A 19,457-nucleotide genomic window follows, 5' to 3' on the forward strand; every position below is an offset into this window, starting at 1 on the left:
ATATGATAAAGAAAGATGAATAAAAGAGTAAAACACATATACTCTATAATAGAAAATTATTGGAATAATGAAGTTCATTAACTCCTGGTGAGGTTAGTAGTGAGATATAGAATTAAAGAAGTTCTGAACCTTCCATTCTCTAAATCTCAAATATTTATGCTTCTCCCGTGCTGTTCAGTAAATCACCTTTTGAGTTCTTAACTGTACCTTGTGTTCTTAAATCCCACAAGGGTCCTCCCTTTCCAGTACAGTTAAGTGAACAATGTACCTTCAATTCTCATATAGAATTTAATTTCTTTTGACTCAATCAACACTTATTGAGCACCTACTGTGTATAAAACACAGTGCTGGGCATTCTAGGGATACAAAGAAATAAAAAGCAGTTCTTGCCCTCAGGAAGTTTACAAGTTTACAGTTACAACCTGACTGACCCCTGGGAAATACCATTTATCAAAGCTATATTAAATCTTCTTTCAGCTCCCCTGCAAACTACATCTGTCCCTTCTACACCTAAACGACGCTTCAGGCCCAAAACACCAAGAACTAAACCTGGTAAATAACTGTCTCTTTAACCTTTCAGGATATTTAATTCCAAATAGATAATGTCCATCTACTTACAAAAAGAAACGATTCTATAGATTAAACATTCTCTGTAAAATTTGGAATTGACTGAAGATGAATAATTAATATAAAATAACAAGGATCAAACATTTTCAATAAGATCTTATTGAAAATTATGTGAATGATGTTCTTTTTTTCTGGGAAATACTCTTCTTTAATCAAAGTAATACATAAAGATTTTTTTTTAAAGTACTACAAGGCCTAGATTGAACAAGAGGAGTCCGCTGCCCTACCCTATTCTACGCTTGAGACCCATTCTCCAATTCTTTAGCATGTTTCTTTCGTATTTACCTCCACATTTCTAAGTAATATGCTGCTGTTTCTTGTTAGATCAATTTTAGTGAATGATGTTCTTGCATGCAAATTTTGGTATAAACATAGAAACAATTCCTGCTGTCACAGTGATATATACTGTAATTTATTTTCCTGGCATGCATCTGAGTGTTATTAGGCAGACAGTTCCTGTTTTCGTTGCCTACTACTATGTTTTCAGTTTTGCACTAGGGCGATGGCTGAGATGCAGAGGACATGACTCTGGCTTTCCAATTGCTTGTATTTTTTTTTTTTAAGATTATATCATGAACAATGAGAGCAATGTAAGATTATACAACCTGCTTGTGAAGCTATAATACTGTGTGGAAGCTCAGAAAAAGAAAGTAAGAGTTGAGGATGTAAGCCTCAGAATGTGTGTAGGATTTAGAGGAAAAGGAGAGGGGAACAACATATATTATGGCACAGAGTTTGAGGTAAAGGTAGTTTATCAACCTGGATGTGATACTCTTCATTGTCAAAGAGTACACTCAGAATCATGCTCAACAAACCAGGCTTTGATATTCCATTGCTTATTACAATTTTTTTATAGCTATACTATTATGACTAAATTTTAAAATTCTTTCCCCAAACTTTTACTCACTGCATACTTTGTAAACACTGACTAAATATTACAGGATTTTAAAAAGGTCATTCAGTTCCTCTTTGGAGGATTGTTTTTTTTTATTGTCTCTAGAATATTTTAATATATATTTTTTTCCTTTCCATCACCAGAAAGAACCACAAGTCCTGGAACAATTACATCTAAAATTTCTAAAAGCCCTGAACCTACACGGACAACACTGGGTAACAATATGTCCTTAGTAAATATGTTACTTCATTTCACCACGGAAAGTCCAGTATGCCAGCTTTTCTGTAATGTCTCAATCACTGTTCTAATTGGATCATTTCAGCAGTACTAAATTATCTCGTAGTGCACATCAACTCCATGACTTTCATGGTTTTGGATAGCTGGCCATGTGGTGGTTGATGTGAACTCAGCATTTAGACATCATCCTGTACCCTGGAGAGCCGTTAAACCACTGATGATTTCTCATCTTCTATGCAACCATTGTTTTTAAAGCTGCGTCTTATACACAGTTCTCCATTTTTTTAAGTAAGGCCCTCAAGTTCAACTTCATTTGGCAAAACAGCTTTCTGTTATGGTGTTAGTAAAAATTTCTTTATGCTGTAGATCATAACATTATACCTATCAGTAAATATTAATTTTAAAACATTTTTCTGATGCTTAAAGATTTAGATGTGGCTGAGAAATGTGAAATAAGGTGCAAAGTCATTACACTGATTTTGGTTTTCTAATCATGGGTTAAAAATCACTATCTTTGGGTAGTTGTGGTGACTAGTGACAATGCTATTTCTCTTGAAATGCTTTTTCAAAAAGATGAAAATTTATTACTGTATTTTCATTAAATGGTGCTCTGTGAAGTATTATTTTAATGGAATCCAAAATCATCCAAGATGATGGGTTTATAGCACTTGAGGTATAGGTTTTCCTTTTGCGGTTTTAGACACTGAAATGACTAATTATTGATTTGTTGATTATTTTGTTTCTTTATTTTTCCAGCTCCCAGTAAAACACAGTTTATTTCTTTGAAACCTAAAATCCCTCTCAGTCCAGAAGTGACACCCACCAAACCTGGTAATTACCCTGAGCTTTATTTTGATATTCCAAAAGTAGGGTTGAAAAGTTATTTTATGCCACTCTTTGGAGCAAGAACTTTTGATTTGCATCTTGGTATTTGATATAACTTTCCATGAAAAGAGTGAAAGTGTGATGAAATGATGTCGTTTATAGCCAACTCCTCTGATATTATCATAGCATCTCTCTGAGCTGTGTGGTGTTTCATTATGTTCATGACCATCACAGAGAAAGCACAGAAATAGAGTGGTGGGAAGGATTGAGGACTCCCTTGTCTAGGACTGTGAAATAGTTTCCAGTGCCAAAGTTGATTGGAATTCAGGTCACACTAAACAGTAGCCTTTCAGCTGAGAAGTGGAGAAGTCTTTCCATCCCCTAAGAACTCTGCCTTGTTGGGGGCCTTCTCAGTTCTCGGGCTGCATGACTAGCAATGGTTGTATTTCCCTAATGTTCTATAGCTTCTTTCTAAATTGGGTCTGATTTCCGAACACTGACTTCTGTTTACTTCTCAGGAGACATTAATGATGTTTTGCTGAAGAAAAGAGGGGTTTTTTTCTTTTCTTCTTTTTTTGCAGGGAGGGATTATTCTGTGTATGTAATTAAAAACAGAGACAATTCCCTGCACAAGGATTGCAGGACATGTTAAATGATCAAATTGTTTTTGCCATCTATCCAGAATCTCTACAACAGTCTGAAATGTTGATGTATGAGATTATATATGGGGAACTTCATCACAACTCATTATTTTCATCAAAACTTTAACCCCTTAGCTCTGGGAAGAATATATTTCTCACTGTAATATGGATTTTTCATTAATGTATATTTACAAGGTAGGATTATTAAAGCAAGAGGTTTTCTGCTTAAGTGGGCATGATTTGTTTTTTGCAAAGACATGGGTAAGGAAGAAAAGCGTAACTGCTCAGAGAGAGAATTCTCATGACTCCTTTTAAAGAGGCAGTGAGATTTCCAGGTGTTGTAGGTGTCAGAGGGAAAGAAATTATGGATTAGGCAAAGGGAGTATAGTTGATGCTGTGACCAGGGGTGAGGTCTCCAAGTCAGAGAAATGGAATGAAGTATTCTAACTCAGAGAGGTTATTAGGAGAAAGAAGCATAGCTAATAAAACTCAAGAGCCCTAGCAGTTTAAATCATAGAACTCTGACAGTCAGCTATCTGAGAGAAGGATTTCATGTACATTTATTTTAAAATTATGCCCAGAGGACTTTAGAATAAGGTAGTAACTCTTACATTTAAGCTGTATTTTGAATAGGGACCTATTACCAAGCAGCTTGAGAAATATTACTCTATGTTTGGGTCACCAACTTTTTATTTATTTTTTTTTTGAATTTTATTTTTTTATACAGCAGGTTCTTATTAGTTATCCATTTTATACATATTAGTGTATATATGTCAATCCTAATCTCCCAATTCATCCCACCACCACCCCCTGCCATTTGGGGTCACCAACTTTAAGTAAATGTTTTTCCAATCTAATTATTTCTGTTGTTACAAGGTAACATTTGAAAACATCAAAAAAATGTCTCCTAATGTTTATTACCATTTATTCATGATAAGCTATATTATTACTTTTAGTGGTTTCTGGGGGAATAAAATGTTTCTGAGAGGAAATTCATTAATACAAATCAAGGTGGGAGAGTGTGTTCTTATCACTCTAAGGTATTTGAGCAAAGAGATTTCTTAATTTGACATTTCCCTTTAAAATGGGGGAAATCATTTGGAAGCTAATGGGTTTATATTCCTTTGATTTCTACCTTCTAATCACCTAAGAATAGCCACACTTTTCCCCTAACAGCAAGTATCACCACTTCAGAATCTGTGCCTAAACTTAAGCTAACTCCTGTTGACTTTGAGTGGCCTGAGGCAACATAGAGTGATGACTGGTTCTCTATAAACCATTGCTTGGGTTTTAGCTTTTTAAAATGTATTTATTTTATGGCAACCACCACTATAGCTCTGCTAAATACTTCTTTTCCTGCCAAGGTTCAAGAGAGCAAATAAACCACCGAAAGCTTTTTGATTTGAGTCATTCATTGCCTTTCTCAGCCCTCTCCTCACACTCTCCTGTTTTTCTGTTTCACTTTCCATACAGGCTGCTTTTCCTTTGGTTTTCCTTTGTGGTTAAGCTAATGAGTAAAAACCCACATTGGTTTTGGTTTGTTTTATAAGTAGAATCCAGCACTTTCTTGAAAAATCCCAGACATCTACCATGTCCCAACTTGTCTGCCTCATCCAATAAGAATTGTTTCCTTCATAGTTAATTATTAAGATTGTAATGACGTTCGGCTCTTCAAGCTTTTAACGATCTGAAAAAAAGGGAGAGACCTCCGATTACAGCTGTTTGTTGTATGCATTTCTCTGACACGGTGGACAGAATAGTAAATTGTACTCATTGCTAGCCACAAATCCATGAGAGGGTTTTAGTTTTCTTCGTTTTGTGCTGAGGTGAGTGGTGTAGTTATTTGCATGCCACTCAGCTTTTTTTATGGAACATTTTTGCACCTTTATCGGTAATACCTTAAGGCTATGAAATAGAGGAAGTCTTATCAGAAGATGTATTTACTTTTAATAAACACTGACTTTAATATTTTTATATTCAGGTGAATTGGAAGCTTAATTGATGGGGCTCCATACCTATTTGGCCTCAGTCTCAGGACCTAAAAAATGCTGACTTTTCTTTATAAAATTCAAAAGACAGCATTCTTTGATCTCTGTGAAAGCTAAAAGGTGCTACAAGTACCAGATCTTACTTTTTCACACTTTTAGAAGGCAACTTTGTAGAAATTAAAACCTGAATTACAACCTCAAAGTTTCAAGAGAATTTTTGTTTTTTGCTATTTTCAGATGTGAATGCTTTTTGATATTTATTGTATTTAATTACCGATGTCTACTATTTATTTTCCCTTTCTCCTGTAGACTCTGACATTTAGCCACGCCCCCTCCCTCTCCCACACACACATTTTTTTACTTTGCCTAGTGTACTTCTATCTCGTACATCACTGCAGCTCTGCCATTCATCTGTTATAATCTATTTCTGACAAGTTCTTGAGAAATCAGAATTCTTTTTTTTGGCCACAGACATTCTAATGAATGATGCTACGTTTCAGTAACACCTGTGCCTTGCATTCAGAATAAATGAAAATTCTCTATCCTAATTATTTATTATTATATTTTCTTTTTTAGTTGCTAAAGAGTCACTACATGCTTCCCCCAAACCTTCCATACCCCCTAGTCCAGAAATATCAGAGATAACCCTGGTAAATGTAATATAAGGAATACATAAGTGCAAAATGATTTAAGTTCTGTTAAGCTGGTCAGTAGGGGCCATATTAATTGGTTTCTTTCTGTAAGAAAAAAAAAAGTCAAAGAATATTCACTTTGTATTTCAACAACTGATTTCCTTTTTTATTTTCTTCTTGAAAGAAAAGAATTCTTTTTGTTCTACAGAATAGGAAACCTCTATTGGATGATCTTCTTTTAAAAAACCCAAATAGACTTTTTAACCAAACTATATTCAGCATGAGGTATAATTTATTTACTGCTAATCTGAATGGCATTGGAGAATTTATCTTTCAGAATATTTATATAATATTGTTATTCAATTTATTCAGCATTTGATGAAATCTGAGACTACTTTCTGACTTCTATTGATTTGATAATTTAAATGGAATAAATTTCATGTGTAAATCAATTTGTTCACCAGCAATAGATACTAGTAAATACGGGGAACACCATATGAACACTTGTGGCCCCTTTTAGACTGTAAGTTCCATTCCTATTTTTTGTGAAAGAATATCAGATCCGGTCAGGCTGAAAATCATCCCAAACTAACAGAGCTCAGGCACGGTCACAGGTCTGATGGGTCTGTTGCCTCTTCCCATTTTCTTGGGTGAAACCGACTGTCCTGCATGAAAATAAAATGGCAGGTGAACAACTTCTGAGAGGCTACACTGACTTCCTTTAATATGTCCTCAGGCACGAGGAACAGTAGTGGGGAAAATAGCTAAAAATCAACAACAAAAATTAGAATTCTCTATTCTTTCTTCTGTTGTGGTTTGTGGAGAGGCTGCAGGCTGATTGAGCTTTATTTCATAAGCCAATAGAACCTGATGGTTCACCAATGAGAGAACACTTATTATGGTAAAGGACCTTTAATTTCTAGCTTAAATGGTGCTCATCAGCATCCCCTTTGATAATACTTGCTTTCATTGCAGCCCTGGAACCTGAGACTCCACCACCATCACAGCCGCCAATAGGTAATGAAGTTTGCCTTAGTGAGTGAAAAAGAATTCTCTTTCTTTCACACCCTCTATGTTCACCTTTGTGCTTAGCTTTGGCTTTTCAAAAGATTATTTCTTTGTTGTCCTTCAGATCTTTCTTTCAGCCATTTTCACCAGAAGATAAACTCCCTGCCTGTGCTTAAGTGGAAGCTCTGAGACAGCCATGAAAGCCATACTGATTTTGATTTGTCACATTCCTTGTTGTCCCTCCTTGTATTTGAGCACCATGTCCTGAGCTTGTTTTAACCTGGTTATTTCCCATAGAGGACCATGGCTTCCCCAGGACATATTTGTGCTTTCACTTTTAGAGGTGTTTTTCTTACTTTCAAAACTCTAACATTTGCAGACTTTCTTGAAAAGCATTATGGTCTTTCCAGATCTAAATATCCTAATGTGCCACTAGGAAATTCATTAAATGAGAGAAATATAAAAATTCACCCCAGTCTATGTAGCTTCTTTTCCTTCAAGAGAGCAAATACTGTTCTGCTAGTGCTGTCTTAGCCAGTTATTCACATTTTCCTTCATAACATGAGCTGTTGGTTACTTTATTGCATTTACATCTTCCAAATGAGAGTCATGCCTTTTTTTTTTTTTCCATTTCTCTTTCCAAACTTAACTGACCAGCTGCGTTTTTGTTCATTTTGTCTAAAAACACAGGAATCTATTTACATAAAAAAGGAATGTCTTATATGGATAAAAGTTTCACCATTTATGATTGCTCAACTTAGTACTTAAAAATTAAGCATTTTTCATATTTTACTAAAGTTCATCATTTTTCCATTGATTTTGATTCCTTCTTGATCATTTTTCGTGCAGTCTTAGAACCTGGAACACTGGGAACTAAACCTTCAACAACAACATTAGGTAATGCAGTGAGTGACCTACCTTTTTTTCCTTTTCCTGACTGCTGGCATCTTTATTAACAGGCTCACATTAATGGATTTGTTCATTAATGTCCATCTGTGTGTGTGTGTTCTCTATTCCTTTGGAGAAAAATTTTAAATCCTATAGTCTAAAAATTATATCTCACTCTTTAAAAGTTGCCTTCCCTGAAATAATTTGAGAATTCAAAGCCTTTTTGCACATGTTACTGATTTACAGATTTTTTTTATTGGAGTATAATTGCTTTACAATGTTGTGTTAGTTTCTGCTGTACACTGAAGTGAAGCAGCTATATATGTATCAGTATACATATATCCCCTCCCCCTTGGACCTCCCTCCCACCCCACCCCCCTTCCCACCCATCTAGGTCATCACAGAGCACCAAGCCGAGCTCCCTGTGTTGTACAGCAGCTTCCCACTAGCTATCTACTTTACACATAGTAGTGTATTTATGTCCGACCTAATCTCCCAATTCATCCCACCCTCCCTTTCCCCCACCCCACCCCATGTTGATTTGCAGATTTTTAAATGCTAAGCGAAAAACATTTCCTTTTGAATTTTAGGCCAAATAAATTTTACTTTTTATCCCTAGTGCCTTCTAAAAGTAACTTTTCTCATGTTCCTGTTAAACATATACCTTCAAAAATTTAATGAGACCGTCTTCTCCAAGCTGTACAAAGTTCTGAATTTTCCACCTCAAAATAGAATAGAGAGATCTTTTGAACAGTTATTTATAAATATTTGGCAAAAAATAAAATAAAAATCCATTATTCAAGACCTCATTTAACTGGGTAAATAATGATAGAAAGTGGCAAACAGAAGGATACGTATCTGCAATAAATCAAAGGGCTTAAATGTGCTTCTAAGATACACGTAGTATTGATGGTCAGTTTGTAGGGCCACCTTTTGTGTATTAACTAGCTGATTTTCTTTCTTCAGCTCCACCAAAGACCAAACGACCAGGTCGTCGTCCCCGCCCTAAAACCACACCTAGTCCAGATGTGCCCAAGTCCAAACCTGGTAAATGTGATGTTCAGGGTTCCAATTAACATAGAAAGTGGAATGTGGTAGTTTCTGATATAGTAGCTGCCTACCTCCTAAATAGCTGGGCTTTAGGAACCAGTGTAGTTGATTTTTATATTTAAGGATCTATACTTTCTAAATTCACGTTTTATGAATACGTTTATCTTTTTATTTGTAGTTATTAAGTATACACAGCAGTAAGCTGGGCCACTAAGTGGATCGTTAAAGTAGGGCACCGTAAAGCTTTTACATAAGATGCGTATTCATGGCAGATGAGATGTGGGAAAGCAATAGGGAGAAGAGGGGCAAATGGGAAAAATGAAAAGGAAAATCACATTCAAAAAAAGTACACGGTTTAAGTAAAGATGGAAGAGTAATGTTTCCTTCCTCAAGATGCCGCTTCTTGACATAATTAGTATTTTTGGTGTTTTGCCTCTATAGCTCTGGAACCTGCTACGGTACAACTGGAGCCCTTGGTGCCCACAGTTGGTAATTCTGGTCTCCTCCAATTGCTTTCCCAGGTTGTCACTTTTGCTTTTCCTGCTCTCTGCCCAGGCATGACTGCAATTCTATACACAGTGTCACAGTTTTGTTCTATGCTTTCCCTCACCTTTCCTATCTGGGTCTGAAGAGCCTGAAGATAGGAAACTTCTAGAAGAATTCTGTATGCTAATTCAGGGAAAGTCCATGGTTTTGAACACAACTTCCTGGTTTTCCAGAAACCCTCTGTCCTCACATCACGTGTCCTCGTGTAGAGAAAACCATCTACTCTTTCTCAGGGACTTCCGTGCTCATCCTGGACTTGGCAAATGGCAATGTTTTATTCCAGTGTCATGATTACCATTTCATTGCTTTACTCATTCAACTTGTAAGACTTTCTCCCTCTTAAACAGCTGCATGAAATAATGGCTCCTTCAGCTTTTCTGTTTCTCTGGGGAATTTTTTTGAGCATGTTTTGATAACCAAAGTCACACACACTGTTCTTTGTCTAGGGTCCAAGATAAAAATAGTATGGTCTTTATAACTTGAGAATATTAAAAGTCTCCAGCTGGTTTTATTGTTTTCAGTCCTAATGCTGTTTTGATTATAATTATTTCATTATAATTTCTCAGCATTCACAATAAATCTGTCACTGGTTTACTTTAGAAAATTCCAGAAATAAATAGCCATGTAACATGCTGTATAATTTCAAGTATCTATGGGTTACTTTCCTGATTTCCTACTAAGCAAGTTTCAGATTTCTACCTTACTGTTTTTATACTGGGGAAAAGAAAAAAAAAACCTATCCAGTAAGAAACAGAACTATTACACTTGTCATTTTAGAAATTACTTATACAGAAAAAAGTCTTCTTATAGTTCTCCTTACTTTTGTTGAGAGACACATTTTGAACATTTCCTGAAGGTTTTTTTCTTTCAGAAAAATCAGTAGGAATGGACACATTTCCCACCCTTCCCACCCCAGGAATTAATTTTGTTGTATATTCACTGAATTTATATAGTATCTTTGCTTGAGCATATGTGTCCTTAATTATTGACAGTTACAGCTGTGACCTTAATACTTTTTTCTTTAGCGTCGAAACCATCCGAAAGACCTAAAACTACACGTAGACCAGATGTACCTCAAATCCAGCCTGGTAATCTCTACTTTCAATGTCTTAATCTATAACTAGGAAAACGGTGTGTAAGTAGCACTAATCTTGACATTCACAGCTCTGACATGACACTAATTATAGCACCTTTTTCCTTCAGATTCAAAATCACCAAAGCAATTACTTCCTAAACCCAAAACCACAGCAAAACCAGATACGCCACCACCTAAGTCCGGTAAACAATTTCCAGTGCTTCGGCTTAAGAAGCTTTTTCTTTGGGGATGTTGCTGAAGATGCTTACAGTTTGTCACATCATAAAAGCATAGAAACCCAAATACCATGGTTTTTTTGTTCATTATCTTCTCAAAGTAGCCACACTTGTGTTTCATGTGTTAAATGAACAAATTAATGTTTGGGAAATTAGTAAATTTTATATCGGATTGTCTGACAGATTCCACTCTTAAAGCATTTTTAGGTTCTGTCTTCTCAATTCGGGTTTGTAATGAATAGAAGCCTGGTTTTTCTGTATCTGGAGCATTTTTGAAAGTGATTTTAGCAGCTGCCACTAGGGAGGCTGACCCTGTGTTCTTCCCTTATAGGCACATGGAGATTGGCTTTCTCTAAAATACCTTATTGGCTTTTCAAATGGTACCTATGAACTAAGTGATTTTCTACTAAATAAGAAGATATTATATAATAGTTCTGAAAATTCAATTGTTTTCCAAGTGACATTTTCTCCTAAGATGCCAATTAGTATAAAATTCTAATTTACTGAGAGCATCTCTCATAATAAGTCTCTCAAGGAGGCAATTTATATCAGCTTAGAATAAACCAAGTTCTGTGTCCTGTGAATTAAGCATCAATGAGCACCTAAAAGTCTAGCTTTCCTTAGTTTTGTTTCCTATATCTGTTTATTTTTTATGGTGCAGTCTTTGAGCCTGTTACATTTGAGAATGAAGTGCCCTCCACAACCATAGGTAACGATGGATGTCTTCCCTCTTGGTCGATGTTTCTCTGAACTTGCCCCTCTCATTTCTGTCACTGTCTGTAGTCTCTTGTGTAAACAATTGCCATTCATCCTCTTTTTCATTCATTCCCAAAAACTGTTTACTATTTTCAACAAGCACCTTTTTAATATACTTAGGCATTCTTACAGCTGCCGCTCAGCTTACAATCCCTGAATGTTTTTTGTTCTTTGATCATCTTCAGAGATAGTCAGATTGCTTGCAGCACTTGATGTTGGCAAGAGTTACAGGTGCTCTCTCCATCCATCATTCAAACCAGGACATTTTTGAAATCTCTGCTTTTATGTATGTATAATTTATGATGTGGGAGAGGGACAATGAAAAAGCTGGTTGGGGCTTGAGAAAATACAAATTGTCTCTTTCTCGCAAAAGTCCTTTCTTCTTGATTCCATACTGTTCGAATGCAACTGGACCTTTCTGTTGATAAATCCGTCCTGTGGTGTTGAATTCCAAACAAAATAGGGATTTTCCTCTTTTGTTTGAAGGCAATCAGCTTTGAATATTGTTTTGTCCTGTGGTTCTCACTTTCTGTCTCTTCCGGATGCCATGTTTTCCTTTAGTTCAGAAGATGTTCTCAGATGTGGCTTAAACCAACTCTGTGCTGTGTTATCTTGGACAGTCAGCAAAAGGCAATCTCCATATAAATGCTTACAGAGTTTTTGGTGATACGATATTTTAATGTTACATTTAATCTTATGGACTTGAAAAATAGAGACACTATTTTAAAACCAAGGAGTCATAAGTCTTAATTTTATACCAATGTGTAATTCAATCATTTCAGAATATTAGAGAATTAGAGGAATCCTGTTTATTCAGACAAAAGTTGAATTATTACTTTTCAGACCTTTTTCTTTTTTTTTTTTTTTTTTTTTTTTGCGGTACGCGGGCCTCTCACTGTTGTGGCCACAGGCTCCGGACGCGCAGGCTCAGCGGCCATGGCCCATGGGCCCAGCCGCTCCGCGGCATGTGGGATCCTCCCGGACCGGGGCACGAACCCGCGTCCCCTGCATCGGCAGGCGGACTCTCAACCACCGCGCCACCAGGGAAGCCCCAGACCTTTTTCTTAATCATCTCTGTTCCTCACTTGAATAGTTATCTCCCAAGTATCCATTTGAAATAAATGAATAAATAAGGACAAATTGTAGCAAAGAGTATCACCTTTATTGTGGAGAAAGGGCACAAGGTTATCTTTTGCATAACTGTCACAGATCTCCAATAATCAGACTGATTAAGAACATTTTTAAAAATTCTCACCACTACCACCATTTCTCAAAAAAATATATGAATAATGGTGGTGAAAACCTTTCAAATACTAACAGAAGTTTTCATAATAATTTTTCAGAGTAATTTAAAATACATATCAGACAGCTAAGAGATTTTTTTGGAGCCAAGTTTCCAATACAGCTGCAATCAGATAATTAAACACCAAAAAACCTACTTTTCATTGGCCTCACAGGGATGCAAAGTGCAAGGGGTATGGCTGTTTTGTGAGATAAATGGGTACCAGAGTACAGCCAGTTATTACGAACTAATACTCTTTTTCCAGAGTTCATAAATGCTTTTTAAACATTACAGGATTAAAAGGATTCATTTTCAAGATAATTTTGTTTCTTTTCCTATGTTTCTTAAATCTCCATTGTTTATTGTATTGCTTTTGGTCAGTTCCTGCCAGAGACATTGAACCTGTAACTCTGAGAACTGAGGCTCCTTGGACAACATTAGGTAACGACCTTTGATGTCTTCAGGCAAGAGCATTTTCTGTTCATGGTCCAGTCAATTCCATTACTATGTTGGTCAAAGGGTTTTCTCTTCTGTAAGATGTTTTCATCATCCCTTTTTGTCACTCAGCTATATTCTTTCATTTTGAACATATTGAAGATGTTTAAAATAAGTCACTTGGTTAGAATATAAGCATCTCTGAAGCTAGTGCAGAGTATCTATCACCCACATTATCCAGCTTTCTTAAAGCTTTACAGAGCCAGTGGTTCTGCTGAATTCCAAACGCAGTTAGGAGTCTCTGCCCTATGAACATCAGGTATAATTCTGTGGCCATCAAAAGAAAGTTGTTTTAAGATATTCCAGGCATTTTTATGGTCTACCAATGATTTTAAGAAATGAGATGTGTTTAGTCTAATAATGTTTAATGGGATGTATGCCTAAACCAAGTCATTTCTAAATATAATCTCCCCAAAGCAGGTGAGCCTGTGTCCCTCTCTAATGCGATGTAGACATGCTGTGCTTCTGACGTCCCTTGGATCAGGGTTCTCTTTGAAAATCTGATACCAGCAATAACAGTAAAGTTTTCAGATAATTAAAATAATGTTATATGTTCTTTCTCAAAAGAACTGTCAGCAGACAACCCCCCACAACTTTTTTTTGGCATATGGATGACAAAGAAAATTCCAAACCCCAGAGACAAATTTCTCAAGACTCCAGAAAATCTAGCAAAATTTTATAAAACCTAGAGCCATGTATCATCCTTTTTTTCTGGAGTCATAAGACAACATTAACCAGTTTCCTTTCTTCAGCTCCAAAAACATCACAAAGAACAAGAAAACGTCGTCCACGTCCACGTCCCAAACATAAAACCACGCCGAGCCCAGAGACACCTCAGGGCAAACTAGGTAAATATGTGGTTCCTGGTACCTGTGGAACCTTGTTGGATGTGATACTGTGGTGGGAGTGTAACTCGCTGCCTAGTAACCCTGCGATCCTTCAGGATGGATGCCCAAGTTACAAGTGCTCTAGTCAATTCATGTGACTTCCTCACGCTACTTAGTATCTTCTTGGTACCTTGTATTTGCTTCTCTCACCATTCGATTACATTTTCTCTTTGATTCTGGCTCCGCAAAAACGTATCTAGTTGAGTATCTAGCCTATTTAGTTCAATTAGTCTCATATTTAATGAACTGCCACATTAGCATTTGTGAGGAATAGTTTAGAAATAACAAGGGACTTGGCTTCATTGAGGGAGGAAGCTGCTCTTGTGTGAAACTGTTCATATGCAGATAGAAAGGAAAATGGGCAAAAGCAACATATTTATTGAGTTTTACCAACTGTTAGTTAATTCTTAGAGAAGTGAAAGATCCATGGGGGTGATAAGTGTCATGTGGACCTTTGAAATGTGTATAGTTTGTAGATTTGTTGGAGGGATGAGCAGGAATAACAAACAGAAGCTGGAAGGTGCCATATGTGTGGATGACAGCAGAAGGATAGGACTTGGAAGTAGAACTTGATTGTGAGAAAGGAGAAGGGCAATGTTTACTTGGCTGGTGCTCAGAAATTGTGGTCAGCAGTGCTACTTTTAGATGGGTCTGTGAAGAGGACCTGAGTGCCTGACTTCAATGATTGGATTTGAGCCACTTGGCTGCAGCATACTCTCCAGTCAGCCCATTTCTGTCCTGATAACAGAGAGATGAACTGACAAGTTTTGTAGACTGAATGACGCTTTGTATCTTGCTCTTTTATATGGCTTTGTTTGGACAGAGGTCTTGGTCTTTTTCCAAAGTGGACTCTTAACAAAAAGGAGCGTTGTCTATTTTGGTTATTCATTACCAATATCTGCTTAAATATATCAACAATTGCATCTATCATGACATAGATGTAATTGTTTGTTTTCCAGTATATTGTGTTATAAATTATACTTTCACATTCTTTTCTTACAGTTGTTAACTGTAATGTTTTTAGATAGATGCCTAAAGATTTTTCTAAGCAGAGTTTTCCATTATATTATCAGATGATATAAAAAGCAATACTTGTAGGTAACCATGTAGGGATAATAAGGGTATAACCATTTCATAATATCATATATCTTTGTACCCTCACCTTGGAACTTTGAAAATTTTGCTTTCTGGCCGTAGAACCACACTACCCTAGTGAAGTTCATTTTCAAGAGAGTTTGGTGACTTTTCTTATGTGTTTAACAATTCTTTTTTTTAATTGCTTTCGATCATTTCTTGCTACAGACCTTGAACCTGTTACTACTGGGACATCTTTAGGTAATGATCCTGTACATCCTTCAGCAAGTGCTTTCTTGTTGTCAGACTTATCTATGTTCTGTAGAGACAATGATGTCATAATTTATTGTCATCCTATTGCTGTGTTCATCTTAAAATATAAAAGGCTTTCTTTCTAACATTAATGTGTATAAACTTTAATTCAACACATCTATTTGCTGCATCTCCCAGCTTGTAATTGCATCATGTCAATCTGAGTCTCTGTTTAAATAGTACTGTTTGTTAGAGCTGGGGGCTAAATGTGATTCTCCATATATTCTTTATTTAGACCACCAATATAGTGTCAATTATGATACCATGAAGTTTCTTTAAGCATCTTACTTTCTATATTTCAAGTTCTACATAACTTTTTTTTTTTTGCTTTATTGATGTTGCACCTAATTTTGTGTAGTTATTTTAGTAAATTACCAAGTGGAAAATTTGCCCAAGACTAGTTGTTTTAAATTATAAGTGAATAGTATAGGATGGTTTGAAACTTCTCTCATGCTTTCACAGTTTAGCGTGATTTCTCATTAGGGACGCTTTCAAGAAAATGATAGTCCCTCATCTTCATTTCTTAAACATAATTATAATATAATTTTTAATCTCTAGAGAATTCTCAATTATAAAAGAAAACCTGTTAATATATTAAAGGATAAAATTTCAAACCAAAGTAACAATGGTGTCTCCACTCAAAAGAACTCTGGCAAGTTTTAGAAGGCTTAGAGCCCGGTTATATCATCCTATTCAGAGGCAATGGAATCACCAGCACTATAATAATCCTAACTTTTCTTCCTTCAGCTCTAACAACAACAAAGAGACCCCGTCGTCCACGTCCCAAACCTAAAATCACGCCCCATCCAGAAGTACCTCAGACCACACTGGGTAAATATGCTGTTTCTGGTTTAAGGAATCCAAGCATTCTACCCCATCTGGGACCCTGAATTCTGTGCACATAATCGGTACATGCCTTATATATCTCTTAAGAGTAAACACTATTCTTCTTATTAATCCCTTCTATATCCCCATAACCATATTAGCACCTGTGAGACAAATCAGAAGTAGGAATTATGCTTTATTTCCCAAACATTTTGTACTATAGTTGTAAACAAGAGCTGTTCCTGCATAAACAGGTAGAAAATAACATAGGGCAGCATGTGTATACAAATGTAAAATAATTTCTGAAATAGTACAAATGATATATGCTAGAAATATAGTAAATATTTGGAGCAGGAAAAGATCCAGGATAATTAGGGGAAAAAATCAGTGCAGAATTTGGATGAGTGAAGGGTTGAGGGAACAAAGGCTGATAAACAGGGAATGTGCTGAAGGAAGCTGGTGACCAGACAGAGGATGACTTGTTGATAACACTCCTGTTGAATGGGCCTCTATAGGATGAAATAAAGAGGACTGGGATGTCTACTCAAGAGCTTAAGTTTGATCCAGTGGGCTTCACTGATCCTTACTTCTACACAGGACGATGCTTTTTCTATTCTTAGAACTGAAGATGCTTAGTTTAATATGATACCACAAACTGAGAGGTTGTTCCTCACCTTATTATATTAAATGCCACTCTCTTCACTAAGGACTTAGTGAGTATGGTCTCAGCTTCTTTTTGGCTCTCTGTTCTATGTGTGGTGGGCAGACCCTAGGGTGAAGCCCTACTCCCCACCGCCTCTACCTCTCACCTCCCACCCCTATAGTTCCTGCCACTTGGTTTTAAACTTTTGTGTAATCCATCCTTGCCCTTCCCTTTTCCCCTTTGAAGCATTATTTTTACTGTTAAGATGAATTTTCTGACATTTCATGCACTCACAAAAATCTCTTTGATTTCTTTTCTTACTTTTGATCAGTTCCTGCCACAATCCCTGAACCAGTTACTCTTAGGACCGAGGCTCCAGGGACGACCGTAGGTAATGACACATTATGTCCATAAGCATCTGCTCCTACTCATTTCAGACCCATTTCGCCACTGTCATAACCACAAGACACTGTGTCATCCTCTGTTGTCATTACCACAAGACACTGTGTCATCCTCTGTTGTCATTACCACAAGACTCTGTGTCATCCTCTGTTGTCATTCAATTACTTCCTAATATATTGAAGAGTATTAAAACAACTCATTTGTTATTCAAAGAATCAAGTATGAACTTAGCTTAGTATACATATCTGTAAGGCAATGCGTTTGAATTTGTGGCATCTCATCCCTATGTAACCTTTTAATCACATTCTGTGTTACTGAGTTTCAGACACAATCAATGGGGGTTAGGGGTGGGAGTGTCTGTCCTTGATCCAAACTGAGTACAGTGTCACAGCCATTATGGTGTGACGTAATTCTTACGCAGATCTAAATTCCTATATTTTTTACTACGTGCACGATTTTGTTTTTATTTTGCCATTTTAGATAATGATAGTCTTTTTTCAGTAAGGAGTGAAATAGAAAATATGTACAAGGCTAGTAAATTGAAGTTACCAGCACCATCATTAGTGTAAAGTCACCCTACCCCTTCCCCACCATCACAATAATTCAGTAGGTTTTTGGAACTTTTTTCATTCCAAAATCCCTTCTGAGAATATCCTTGATATATCAACTCAGGTTTCTGTGTGATTTTTGTTTTTCACAGTAATATAAGTGATAAAAAGAGGCAATCATCAAATACGGACAAATGTTTCAAACTCAAAAGAAAAATTTCCTGCAATTCAAGAAATTATAACAACTATAATCCTATCCACAGCTTCTGGAACTAAAAACACTCTATTATTAACCTGAAGTTTTTTTCCTTTAGCCCCCAAAGTGCCTCAGCGAACTCATCATCCACATCCCAAATCTGAAACCACATGGCATCCTGAAACACCTCAGACTGAACTGGGTAAATGTGTATGTAGATCCTGGTTGAGGAATCCTGCAGCCCATCCCTGTGGTCTAGAGAAAGTGAAGGGGCAAGTCAGGGCCAGCGGCCACTTTCACTCCAGAGCAGACAACCAGAACACAGTCGGACAGGTCTTAGGGGGTAGCCAAATTCCTTCCCCTTTGTGAATTAGAATCTTCTCTCTAAATGTCTATTTCATTGGCTTCTCATTCAATTCTATCCATCCTCTATATATTGAATGTGTGTAGTGGACTGAAACAGCTATAGGTCAAACATATATTTGGGCAAATAGACTATTTCTTGGTAACTATTAAAGTTGTATAAGTCATAGTACAGATCTAAGGCAAGAGTTAGCAAATATTTTCTATAAAGGGCAAGATAGTAAATATTTGGGGCTTGGTGGCCCCAATAATCTCTGATGTATAGTTTTCTTTTTTCCCTTTTTTTTTTTTTTTTTTAACAATCACTTAAAAATGGAAATGGGCTATGTGAAAACAAGCCATGGGCAACGTTTGGCCTATGGGCCATAGTTTGTGAACCCCTGGTTTAAAGAAACGGTCAGCGTGGGCCAGAATAGTTAGGAAGGGCTTGAGCATTGAAATCACTATAGATTTGGATGGCTGGGGCGCGAGAGGGTGGGGTGAAGAAGTTCAGAAGACAGGACCTGTGTGGAGGCCAGCGAGAGGAGACAGAGGCTTCTCGGACCAGTGAAGGCTGTCAGCTTCTAGGTGCTGATCAGAGCATTTTATTGAAGCTGTTGTAGCTAAATGGGCTCAAAGGACCAGCTGAAAAGGAATTTTTACTCTTGGACTTAGGAGTTTGGGTTTCATGTAAGAATCATCATTATCCATACATGGTAGGCTTTCCCGGGCATGAGACAGAAGGATACAAGCTGAACCACAGGCTGAATGGCTGCCCTTTATCTTGCTCTCTTAAGTACCCCAGTTGGGCAAAGCTTGTTGTCTCTTTCCAAAGATGAGTTTCTAGCAAGATGGGGAGGGTCTACTTTGGCACATTACCTAGACTAGGATCATCACAGAATGAGAAACTTCAGGGACACTTCTCAGGGACAGTTGTCTGAGTACAGAGACAATCCTTTCTGAGTGATAAACTGGTACCCGAGTGCAGACACACCATATCCCTCTGAGACTGTATAAATGTTTAACATTTTTTATTATTATTTTTGG

General features: G+C 36.8%; 1 protein-coding gene across 1 annotated transcript in view; it reads left to right on the top strand.

The window, feature by feature from the left end:
• The window catches only part of ABI3BP (ABI family member 3 binding protein), a 258,261-nt gene that overhangs the window by 147,616 nt on the left and 91,188 nt on the right, over positions 1-19,457 (top strand). Inside the window, exons 16-29 of the mRNA XM_079921882.1 lie at positions 478-552; positions 1,666-1,737; positions 2,516-2,590; positions 7,709-7,750; positions 8,708-8,788; positions 9,233-9,280; positions 10,363-10,425; positions 10,541-10,615; positions 11,310-11,357; positions 13,068-13,127; positions 13,934-14,053; positions 16,202-16,285; positions 17,254-17,313; positions 18,187-18,270. Of these exons, the coding sequence (XP_079778008.1) occupies positions 478-552; positions 1,666-1,737; positions 2,516-2,590; positions 7,709-7,750; positions 8,708-8,788; positions 9,233-9,280; positions 10,363-10,425; positions 10,541-10,615; positions 11,310-11,357; positions 13,068-13,127; positions 13,934-14,053; positions 16,202-16,285; positions 17,254-17,313; positions 18,187-18,270 (987 nt within the window). The remainder of the gene's footprint in view (positions 1-477; positions 553-1,665; positions 1,738-2,515; positions 2,591-7,708; positions 7,751-8,707; positions 8,789-9,232; positions 9,281-10,362; positions 10,426-10,540; positions 10,616-11,309; positions 11,358-13,067; positions 13,128-13,933; positions 14,054-16,201; positions 16,286-17,253; positions 17,314-18,186; positions 18,271-19,457) is intronic.

This window comes from Stenella coeruleoalba (assembly GCF_951394435.1).
Source record: "Stenella coeruleoalba genome assembly, chromosome: 5".
Classification (NCBI taxonomy): Eukaryota; Metazoa; Chordata; class Mammalia; order Artiodactyla; family Delphinidae; genus Stenella; species Stenella coeruleoalba.